We start from the raw sequence: 12,714 nt of genomic DNA, 5'->3' as shown, positions 1-12,714 counted from the left end.
TATCGATAGTAATTGATGGAGAAAGATTTGTACCTTAAATGTATCTGTACAGTTTTGACCAGAACCATTTTTTCTAGACATCCCTGAAAATAACTTGGTCCCTGCAGTATATGATCAGTAGAGAGAGGGACAATAACGTGGTACCTGCATGCCACTAACCTTGATGAGCCCATACTATACTAACCTTGATGAGCCCATACTATACTAACCTTGATGAGCCCATACTATACTAACCTTGATGAGCCCAGACTATACTAACCTTGATGAGCCCATACTATACTAACCTTGATGAGCCCATACTATACTAACCTTGATGAGCCCATACTCCAGCCTCTCTCCTACTAACCTTGATGAGCCCATACTATACTAACCTTGATGAGCCCATACTATACTAACCTTGATGAGCCCATACTATACTAACCTTGATGAGCCCATACTCCAGCCTCTCCTCCACTGTTCCCTCTCGCCACTCATCCGTCTGGACCACCTTCTTCCCTCCTTTGGCACAGCTCTGAAAACAACAGGATTCTCTTCAGAGGGGAACTAGTATAATGCATTAGGGATCAGGTAACCCCAGCGAGCAGAGCCATACAGCCAGAGTTACAGGACATGTACTGTGTTAACCAGGTAGACCAGTATGTACCTGTTTATACAGAATATGTACTGTGTTGACCAGGTGGACCAGTATGTACCTGTTTATACAGCAGAATATGTACTGTGTTAACCAGGTGGACCAGTATGTACCTGTTCATACAGAATATGTACTGTGTTAACCAGGTGGACCAGTATGTACCTGTTCATTCAGCAGAATATGTACTGTGTTAACCAGGTAGACCAGTATGTACCTGTTCATACAGAATATGCTCCGTTCATCTTTCCCTCGATCCTGACTAGTCTCCCAGTCCCAGCCGCTGAATAACATCCCCACAGCATGATGGTGCCACCACCATGCTTCACCGTAGGGATGGTGCCAGGTTTCCTCCAGACGTGACGCTTGGCATTCAGGCCAAAGAGTTCAATCTTGGTTTCATCAGACCAGAGAATCTGGTTTCTCATGGTCTGAGAGTCCTTTAGGTGCCTTTTGGCAAACTCCAAGCAGGCTGTCATGTTCCTTTTACTGAGGAGAGGCTTCCATCTAGCCACTCTACCATAAAGGCCTGGTTGGTGGAGTGCTGCAGAGATGGTTGTCCTTCTGGAAGGTTCTCCCATCTCTACAGAAGAACTCTGGAGCTCGGTCGGTTTCTTGGTCCCCTCCTTGACCAAGGCCCTTCTCCCCTGATTGCTCAGTTTGGCCGGGCGGCCAAGTTGGTTCCAAACTTCTTCCATTTCAGAATGATGGAGACCACTGTGTTCTTGGGGACCTTCAATGCTGCAGACATGTTTTTGTACCCTTCCCCAGATCTGTGTCTCGACACAATCCTGTCTCTGAGCTCTACAGACAATTCCTTCGACCTCATGGCTTGGTTTTTGCTCTGACATTCACTGTCAACTGTGGGACGTTTTATAGACAGGTGTGTGCCTTTCCAAATCATGTCCAATCAATTGAATTTACCACAGGTGGACTCCAATCAAGTTGTAGAAACATCTCAAGGATGATCAATGGAAACAGGATGCAGCTGAGCTCAATTTCGAGTCATATAGCAAAGGGTCTGAATACTTATGCAAATAAGGAATTGCTGTTTAACAAAATTGCAAACATTTCTAAAAAAAACATTTGTACTTTTTCATTATGGGATATTGTGTATAGATTGCTGAGGGGATTTTTTTTTAAATCCATTTTAGAATAAGGCTGTAACGTAACACACATGTGGGAAAAGTCCAGGGGTCTGAATACTTTCCCAAAGGCCCTGTACCGGTGTATACAAGTACATTAAGATATACTAGGATATGTACTGTAGTGTGTAAACCATATACCTGTGTATACAAGCACAGTAAGATATACTAGGATATGTCCTGTAGTGTGTAAACCATATACCTGTGTATACAAGCACAGTAAGATATACTAGGATATGTACTGTAGTGTGTAAACCATATACCTGTGTATACAAGCACAGTAAGATATACTAGGATATGTACTGTAGTGTGTAAACCATATACCTGTGTATACAAGCACAGTAAGTTATACTAGGATATGTACTGTAGTGTGTAAACCATATACCTGTGTATACAAGCACAGTAAGTTATACTAGGATATGTACTGTAGTGTGTAAACCATATACCTGTGTATACAAGCACAGTAAGTTATACTAGGATATGTACTGTAGTGTGTAAACCATATACCTGTGTATACAAGCACAGTAAGATATACTAGGATATGTACTGTAGTGTGTAAACCATATACCTGTACAGTAAGTTATACTAGGATATGTACTGTAGTGTGTAAACCATATACCTGCACAGTAAGATATACTAGGATATGTACTGTAGTGTGTAAACCATATATCTGTGTATACAAGCACAGTAAGTTATACTAGGATATGTACTGTAGTGTGTAAACCATACACCTGTGTATACAAGCACAGTAAGATATACTAGGATATGTACTGTAGTGTGTAAACCATATACCTGTGTATACAAGCACAGTAAGATATACTAGGATATGTACTGTAGTGTGTAAACCATATACCTGTGTATACAAGCACAGTAAGTTATACTAGGATATGTACTGTAGTGTGTAAACCATATACCTGTGTATACAAGCACAGTAAGTTATACTAGGATATGTACTGTAGTGTGTAAACCATATACCTGTGTATACAAGCACAGTAAGATATACTAGGATATGTACTGTAGTGTGTAAACCATATACCTGCACAGTAAGATATACTAGGATATGTACTGTAGTGTGTAAACCATATATCTGTGTATACAAGCACAGTAAGTTATACTAGGATATGTACTGTAGTGTGTAAACCATATACCTGTGCATACAGCAGTAGTTTCTCTGTGGCCTCCGGGTCTTTGTTCCAGATAAGGTTCTCACACATGAGCAGGAGCTCCTTGTCGATATCATCATAGACAGGCAGGCTGCCAGCATTCACTATGCCCATGTCCATACCGTCCTATAGGAGACAGCAGAACAACAGGGTTACTCATGCAGGGATAACGTAGTAGGGCCGCTAGCTGGCTAGATGTCGATAGCCACTGGCTAACGTATTAGGGCCGCTAGCTGGCTAGATGTCGATAGCCACTGGCTAACGTAGTAGGGCCGCTAGCTGGCTAGATGTCGATAGCCACTGGCTAACGTAGTAGGGCCGCTAGCTGGCTAGATGTCGATAGCCACTGGCTAACGTAGTAGGGCCTCTAGCTGGCTAGATGTCGATAGCCACTGGCTAACGTAGTAGGGCCGCTAGCTGGCTAGATGTCGATAGCCACTGGCTAACGTAGTAGGGCCGCTAGCTGGCTAGATGTCGATAGCCACTGGCTAACGTAGTAGGGCCGCTAGCTGGCTAGATGTCGATAGCCACTGGCTAACGTAGTAGGGCCTCTAGCTGGCTAGATGTCGATAGCCACTGGCTAACGTAGTAGGGCCTCTAGCTGGCTAGATGTCGATAGCCACTGGCTAACGTAGTAGGGCCGGTAGCTGGCTAGATGTCGATAGCCACTGGCTAACGTAGTAGGGCCGCTAGCTGGCTAGATGTCGATAGCCACTGGCTAACGTAGTAGGGCCGCTAGAGGAAGGCTCCACCTACCTTGATGGCGAGGTAGAGGAAGGCTCCACCTACCTTGATGGCGAGGTAGAGGAAGGCTCCACCTACCTTGATGGCGTGGTAGAGGAAGGCTCCACCTACCTTGATGGCGAGGTAGAGGAAGGCTCCACCTACCTTGATGGCGAGGTAGAGGAAGGCTCCACCTACCTTGATGGCGTGGTAGAGGAAGGCTCCACCTACCTTGATGGCGTGGTAGAGGAAGGCTCCACCTACCTTGATGGCGTGGTAGAGGAAGGCTCCATGCATGGCCTCTCTGATGACCTCCATGCCTCTGAAGGAGAAGGACAGGTTGGACAGGCCTCCACTGATCCTGGCCCCAGGCAACAACTCCTGTACAGAATATATATCAATATTATATACTGTTAAAAGGTCAGGTTGATCCTGACCCCAGGTAACGACTCCTACAGAAAACACAGTTATGGGTCATTAACAGTACAGCCTGGAAGCCCACACTGCCATGCGTGTTGTTTGAAATCCCCCTGAGGTGAGATGTAATCTCTTTTCCCAGAAGACCCTGGACAGCTGGGTGCTGTAACATCACCACTGGTGTGGATACAGAAAGACGACACAGTCCCAGAGAAATCCCCGGAGCCTGACAACAGGAAGCCGTGTTAGTGGCCGAGTTTAGCAGAAAGACGACACAGTCCCAGAGAAATCCCCGGAGCCTGACAACAGGAAGCCGTGTTAGTGGCCGAGTTTAGCAGAAAGACGACACAGTCCCAGAGAAATCCCCGGAGCGTGACAACAGGAAGCAGCGTTAGTGACAACAGGAAGCAGTGTTAGTGACAACAGGAAGCAGTGTTAGTGACAACAGGAAGCAGTGTTAGTGACAACAGGAAGCAGCGTTAGTGACCGCGTTTAGCAGAAACACAACACGGTCCCAGAGAAATCCCCGGAGCGTGACAACAGGAAGCAGCGTTGGTGACCGAGTTTAGCAGAAACACGACACGGGTCTCAACTGACCTTAATGAGCCTGGTGGCTCTGATGAAGTTGATGGCGTACTCGCTGTGTTCCTCCATGCCCGTGCCGATGGTCAGGATGTTGGGGTCAAAGATGATGTCGTTGGGGTCAAAGCCCACTTGAGTTACCAGGAGGCGATAGGCTCTGCTGCAGATGTCGACCTTGCGCTCTGTCTCGGTAGCCTGTAGGAAACCGGAGAAGACAGCTGTTTCAAGGCCTTGAGTGTTTTTTATTGGGCAAGGCAGCTCTAACCAACATCTCCAATCTGGTCTCATTGATTGTTCTCCATGTTAACTGACTCCTGACTCCAATTAGCTTTTGGAGAAGTCATTAGACTAGGGGAGTTCACATACTTTTTACAACCTACACTGTGGATGTTTAAATTATGTATTCAATATAGACGAGAAAAATACAAGAATTAGTGTGTTATTAATTTAAGCACACTGTGTTTGTCTACTGTTGTGACTTAGATGAAGATCAGATCAAATTTGATGACCAATTAACACATAAATCCAGGTAATCCAGGTAATCCAGGTAATCCAGGTAATTCAGGTAATTCCGAAGGGTTCACATACTTTTCCTTGCCGCTGTATATTCCTCTCCTTTCCAGAAGGCCATAACCACCACGGCAGCCCCGTATGTCAGTCTCACCTGACCCTCCTCGTTGAAGGCCATAACCACCACGGCAGCCCCGTATGTCAGTCTCACCTGACCCTCCTCGTTGAAGGCCATAACCACCACGGCAGCCCCGTCTGACAGTCTCACCTGACCCTCCTCGTTGAAGGCCATAACCACCACGGCAGCCCCGTCTGTCAGTCTCACCTGACCCTCCTCGTTGAAGGCCATAACCACCACGGCAGCCCCGTGGCGTCTGACAGTCTCACCTGACCCTCCTCGTTGAAGGCCATAACCACCACGGCAGCCCCGTCTGACAGTCTCACCTGACCCTCCTCGTTGAAGGCCATAACCACCACGGCAGCCCCGTCTGACAGTCTCACCTGACCCTCCTCGTTGAAGGCCATAACCACCACGGCAGCCCCGTCTGACAGTCTCACCTGACCCTCCTCGTCGAAGGCCATAACCACCACGGCAGCCCCGTGGCGTCTGACAGTCTCACCTGACCCTCCTCGTCGAAGGCCATAACCACCACGGCAGCCCCGTCTGACAGTCTCACCTGTACCTCCTCGTTGAAGGCCATAACCACCACGGCAGCCCCGTGGCGTCTGACAGTCTCACCTGACCCTCCTCGTCGAAGGCCATAACCACCACGGCAGCCCCGTCTGACAGCCTCACCTGACCCTCCTCGTTGAAGGCCATAACCACCACGGCAGCCCCGTGGCGTCTGACAGTCTCACCTGACCCTCCTCGTTGAAGGCCATAACCACCACGGCAGCCCCGTGGCGTCTGACAGTCTCACCTGACCCTCCTCGTCGAAGGCCATAACCACCACGGCAGCCCCGTAGCGTCTGACAGTCTCACCTGACCCTCCTCGTTGAAGGCCATAACCACCACGGCAGCCCCGTGGCGTCTGACAGTCTCACCTGACCCTCCTCGTTGAAGGCCATCACCACCACGGCAGCCCCGTCTGACAGTCTCACCTGACCCTCCTCGTTGAAGGCCATAACCACCACGGCAGCCCCGTCTGACAGTCTCACCTGACCCTCCTCGTTGAAGGCCATAACCACCACGGCAGCCCCGTGGCGTCTGACAGTCTCACCTGACCCTCCTCGTCGAAGGCCATAACCACCACGGCAGCCCCGTCTGACAGCCTCACCTGACCCCCCTCGTTGAAGGCCATAACCACCACGGCAGCCCCGTGGCGTCTGACAGTCTCACCTGACCCTCCTCGTTGAAGGCCATAACCACCACGGCAGCCCCGTAGCGTCTGACAGTCTCACCTGACCCTCCTCGTTGAAGGCCATAACCACCACGGCAGCCCCGTGGCGTCTGACAGTCTCACCTGACCCTCCTCGTCGAAGGCCATAACCACCACGGCAGCCCCGTCTGACAGCCTCACCTGACCCTCCTCGTTGAAGGCCATAACCACCACGGCAGCCCCGTATGACAGTCTCACCTGACCCTCCTCGTCGAAGGCCATAACCACCACGGCAGCCCCGTCTGACAGTCTCACCTGACCCTCCTCGTTGAAGGCCATAACCACCACGGCAGCCCCGTCTGTCAGTCTCACCTGACCCTCCTCGTTGAAGGCCATAACCACCACGGCAGCCCCGTCTGACAGTCTCACCTGACCCTCCTCGTTGAAGGCCATAACCACCACGGCAGCCCCGTCTGACAGTCTCACCTGACCCTCCTCGTTGAAGGCCATCACCACCACGGCAGCCCCGTCTGACAGTCTCACCTGACCCTCCTCGTTGAAGGCCATAACCACCACGGCAGCCCCGTCTGACAGTCTCACCTGACCCTCCTCGTCGAAGGCCATCACCACCACGGCAGCCCCGTAGCGTCTGACAGTCGTAGCCCTCTGGAGAAACTCCTCTTCTCCTTCCTTCAGACTGATGCTGTTCACGATACACTTCCCCTGACAACACTTCAGCCCCGCCTTGATCACCTCGAAGTTCGACGAGTCTATACACAGAGGTACCTAGGAGAGGAGAGAGAGAGAGAGAGGAGGACACCTGGAAGTTAGACGAGTCTATACACGGAGGTACCTAAGGAGAGGAGAGAGAGAGGAGAGAGAGAGAGAGAGAGAGGACACCTGGAAGTTCGACGAGTCTATACGCAGAGGTACCTAGGAGAGAAGAGAGAGAGGACACCTGGAAGTTAGACGAGTCTATACGCAGAGGTACCTAGGAGAGAAGAGAGAGAGGACACCTGGAAGTTAGACGAGTCTATACGCAGAGGTACCTAGGAGAGAAGAGAGAGAGGACACCTGGAAGTAAGACGAGTCTATACACAGAGGTACCTAGGAGAGGAGAGAGAGGAGGAGGATACAGAGGACAACTAGGAGAGGAGAGAAAGAGAGAGAGGGGACACCTGGAAGTTAGACGAGTCTATACACAGAGGTACCTAGGAGAGAAGAGAGAGAGAGGACACCTGGAAGTTAGACGAGTCTATACACAGAGGTACCTAGGAGAGAAGAGAGAGAGAGGACACCTGGAAGTTAGAAGAGTCTATACACAGAGGTACCTAGGAGAGGAGAGAGAGAGGACACCTGGAAGTTAGAAGAGTCTATACACAGAGGTACCTAGGAGAGGAGAGAGAGAGGACACCTGGAAGTTAGAAGAGTCTATACACAGAGGTACCTAGGAGAGAAGAGAGAGAGGAGGATTAAGAGGACAACGAGGAGAGGAGAGAGAGGAGGATAAAGAGGACAACGAGGAGAGCTGGGTAAGTGACCTTCAGCTTCAGTAAAGGCCTAAAGGACTTATTCTATAGATGAACTCTGTTCTTACAGTGTTTTCCTGCATCTCCAGGCCCTTCAACAACGTGGTTCAGCTTCCTGTAGCTCAGTACATAGTAACATTACCTCTCTGATACAGTATCACAGGTAATGGTTTAGAAAACACGATTAAACATTGGGAAGCATTCAACAGTACGCAGGTATCTTATCTTTTTTAAATGTCCAGTTGATTCTTACCCTGGCGATGTCAGGCTCGGAGGATATGAGACAGCAGAACCGGGCCATGGCGGCAGGACCCTCCAACATCCCCTCGTCCATGTTGATGTCCAACACCTGGGCTCCCATCTCCACCTGGGTCTTGGCTATGCTCAACGCCTCCTGGAGACAGACAGGGACCGGTTCACAGACAGGGACACAGACAGGGACCGGTTCACAGACAGGGACCGGTTCACAGACAGGGACACAGACACAGACAGGGACCGGTTCACAGACAGGGACACAGACAGTGACCGGTTCACAGACGGGGACACAGACAGGGGCACAGACAGGGGCACAGACAGGGGCACAGACAGGGACACAGACAGGGACACAGACAGAGGCCGGTTCACAGACAGGGACACAGACAGGGACCGGTTCACAGACAGGGACACAGACAGGGACACAGACAGGGACAGACAGGGACCGGTTCACAGACGGGGACACAGACAGGGGCACAGACAGGGGCACAGACAGGGGCACAGACAGGGACACAGACAAGGACACAGACAGGGGCCGGTTCACAGACAGGGACACAGACAGGGACCGGTTCACATACAGGGACACAGACAGGGACCGGTTCACAGACAGGGACACAGACAGGGACCGGTTCATAGACACAGACAGGGACACAGACACAGACAGGGACCGGTTCACAGACACAGACACAGACAGGGACACAGACAGGGACACAGACAGGGACCGGTTCACAGACAGGGACACAGACAGGGACCGGTTCACAGACAGGGACACAGACAGGGACCGGTTCACAGACACAGACACAGACAGGGGCACAGACAGGGACCGGTTCACAGACAGGGACACAGACAGGGACAGGGGCCGGTTCACAGACAGGGACACAGACAGGGACCGGTTCACAGACAGGGACACAGACAGGGACACAGACAGGGACACAGACAGGGACACAGACAGGGGCCGGTTCACAGACAGGGACACAGACAGGGACAGGGGCCGGTTCACAGACAGGGACATAGACAGGGACCGGTTCACAGACAGGGACACAGACAGGGACCGGTTCACAGACAGGGACACAGACAGGGACAGGGGCCGGTTCACAGACAGGGACACAGACAGGGACCGGTTCACAGACAGGGACACAGACAGGGACAGGGGCCGGTTCACAGAGAGGGACACAGACAGGGGCCGGTTCACAGACAGGGACACAGACAAGGACACAGACAGGGGCCGGTTCACAGACAGGGACACAGACAGGGACCGGTTCACAGACACAGACACAGACAGGGACACAGACAGGGACCGGTTCACAGACAGGGACACAGACAGGGACCGGTTCACAGACAGGGACACAGACAGGGACCGGTTCACAGACACAGACACAGACGGGGACACAGACAGGGGCACAGACAGGGACACAGACAGGGACACAGACAAGGACACAGACAGGGGCCGGTTCACAGACAGGGACACAGACAGGGACCGGTTCACAGACAGGGACACAGACAGGGACAGGGGCCGGTTCACAGACAGGGACACAGACAGGGACCGGGGACCGGTTCACAACTACCTCGTAGTTTCCCGACATGATCAGCTTGGCGAACTTCCTTGATCCAGCCACGTTGCACCGCTCGCCTATGTTGACGAAATTAGTGTACGGACCGATCCTGAATGGCTCCAGACCTGTGACACAAAACATACATGCTCAAGCTGTGGCGAAAAGCTCGTCAGTGGTTGGCTGAGACTATTCATCAGTGCTACCGTGACTGAGAAGGTAAATCTCAGAGCAGATCTACTGTAGATTCAGGTCCTCCCGGTCTACGCCATTATATTATCATGATTATCTTTAAAAATAAAAAAAGGCAGAACTGATCCTAGATCAGCACGTCTACTCTGCCAGGCTTTATATAAAATACCAGCCCTGGAACGGCCTGGACGGACACAGAGCTCATCTAGACTCTCGTCGTTCTACCTGCGAGTAGCATGTAGTCCTGAAAGACGTCAGTAGGGGGCACTCTGGGATGGCAGTGCTTCACTTTCTCAGCAATGGCCCTGAACACACAGAGAGAGATGTATATTAGTTTCACATCTATCAGTCCTATATCTATAGACAATATATCAGGTCTATATCTATAGACAATATATCAGTCCTATATCTATAGACAGTATATCAGTCCTATATCTATAGACAGCAGTATAGACAGTATATCAGTCCTATATCTATAGACAGTATATCAGTCCTATATCTATAGACAGTATATCAGTCCTATATCTATAGACAGTATATCAGTCCTATATCTATAGACAGTATATCAGTCCTATATCTATAGACAGTATATCAGTCCTATATCTATAGACAATATATCAGTCCTATATCTATAGACAGTATATCAGTCCTATATCTATAGACAGTATATCAGTCCTATATCTATAGACAGTATATCAGTCCTATATCTATAGACAGTATATCAGTCCTATATCTATAGACAGTATATCAGTCCTATATCTATAGACAGTATATCAGTCCTATATCTATAGACAGTATATCAGTCCTATATCTATAGACAGTATATCAGTCCTATATCTATAGACAGTATATCAGTCCTATATCTATAGACAGTAGTATAGACAATATATCAGTCCTATATCTATAGACAATATATCAGTCCTATATCTATAGACAGTATATCAGTCCTATATCTATAGACAGTATATCAGTCCTATATCTATAGACAGTATATCAGTCCTATATCTATAGACAGTATATCAGTCCTATATCTATAGACAATATATCAGTCCTATATCTATAGACAGTATATCAGTCCTATATCTATACACAATATATCAGTCCTATATCTATAGACAGTATATCAGTCCTATATCTATAGACAATATATCAGTCCTATATCTATAGACAGTATATCAGTCCTATATCTATAGACAGTAGTATAGACAGTATATCAGTCCTATATCTATAGACAATATATCAGTCCTATATCTATAGACAATATATCAGTCCTATATCTATAGACAGTATATCAGTCCTATATCTATAGACAGTATATCAGTCCTATATCTATACACAATATATCAGTCCTATATCTATAGACAGTATATCAGTCCTATATCTATAGACAGTATATCAGTCCTATATCTATAGACAGTATATCAGTCCTATATCTATACACAATATATCAGTCCTATATCTATAGACAATATATCAGTCCTATATCTATAGACAGTATATCAGTCCTATATCTATAGACAGCAGTATACACAATATATCAGTCCTATATCTATAGACAATATATCAGTCCTATATCTATAGACAGTATATCAGTCCTATATCTATAGACAGTATATCAGTCCTATATCTATACACAATATATCAGTCCTATATCTATAGACAGTATATCAGTCCTATATCTATAGACAGTATATCAGTCCTATATCTATAGACAGTATATCAGTCCTATATCTATACACAATATATCAGTCCTATATCTATAGACAATATATCAGTCCTATATCTATAGACAATATATCAGTCCTATATCTATAGACAGTATATCAGTCCTATATCTATAGACAATATATCAGTCCTATATCTATAGACAATATATCAGTCCTATATCTATAGACAATATATCAGTCCTATATCTATAGACAGTATATCAGTCCTATATCTATAGACAGTATATCAGTCCTATATCTATACACAATATATCAGTCCTATATCTATAGACAATATATCAGTCCTATATCTATAGACAGTATATCAGTCCTATATCTATAGACAGTATATCAGTCCTATATCTATAGACAGTATATCAGTCCTATATCTATAGACAATATATCAGTCCTATATCTATAGACAGTATATCAGTCCTATATCTATAGACAATATATCAGTCCTATATCTATAGACAGTATATCAGTCCTATATCTATAGACAGTAGTATAGACAGTATATCAGTCCTATATCTATAGACAGTATATCAGTCCTATATCTATAGACAGTATATCAGTCCTATATCTATAGACAGTATATCAGTCCTATATCTATAGACAATATATCAGTCCTATATCTATAGACAGTATATCAGTCCTATATCTATAGACAATATATCAGTCCTATATCTATACACAATATATCAGTCCTATATCTATAGACAGTATATCAGTCCTATATCTATAGACAGTATATCAGTCCTATATCTATAGACAGCAGTATAGACAGTATATCAGTCCTATATCTATAGACAGTATATCAGTCCTATATCTATAGACAGTAGTATAGACAATATATCAGTCCTATATCTATAGACAATATATCAGTCCTATATCTATAGACAGTATATCAGTCCTATATCTATAGACAGTATATCAGTCCTATATCTATAGACAGTATATCAGTCCTATATCTATAGACAGTATATCAGTCCTATATC

General features: G+C 47.1%; 1 protein-coding gene across 7 annotated transcripts in view; it reads right to left on the bottom strand.

Moving 5' to 3' along the window:
• Window positions 1-12,714, bottom strand: part of LOC110519474 (methionine synthase) — a 78,576-nt gene that overhangs the window by 42,481 nt on the left and 23,381 nt on the right. For all 7 annotated transcript variants that reach the window (XR_005039141.1, XR_005039143.1, XR_005039142.1 and 4 more), the window contains 8 exons: window positions 10,236-10,315; window positions 9,834-9,946; window positions 8,270-8,410; window positions 7,088-7,273; window positions 4,674-4,853; window positions 3,924-4,040; window positions 2,922-3,062; window positions 422-511 (listed from right to left, as the gene is read on the bottom strand). Coding sequence is in view for 2 of the 7 variants with exons in the window: in XM_036960001.1 (XP_036815896.1) it covers window positions 422-511; window positions 2,922-3,062; window positions 3,924-4,040; window positions 4,674-4,853; window positions 7,088-7,273; window positions 8,270-8,410; window positions 9,834-9,946; window positions 10,236-10,315 (1,048 nt within the window). In the remaining 5 variants the exon portion in view is untranslated. The remainder of the gene's footprint in view (window positions 1-421; window positions 512-2,921; window positions 3,063-3,923; window positions 4,041-4,673; window positions 4,854-7,087; window positions 7,274-8,269; window positions 8,411-9,833; window positions 9,947-10,235; window positions 10,316-12,714) is intronic.

The sequence above is a fragment of the Oncorhynchus mykiss genome, chromosome 23 (genome assembly GCF_013265735.2).
Source record: "Oncorhynchus mykiss isolate Arlee chromosome 23, USDA_OmykA_1.1, whole genome shotgun sequence".
NCBI classification, from domain to species: domain Eukaryota; kingdom Metazoa; phylum Chordata; class Actinopteri; order Salmoniformes; family Salmonidae; genus Oncorhynchus; species Oncorhynchus mykiss.
This window is presented reverse-complemented; position numbering and strand designations above follow the sequence as displayed.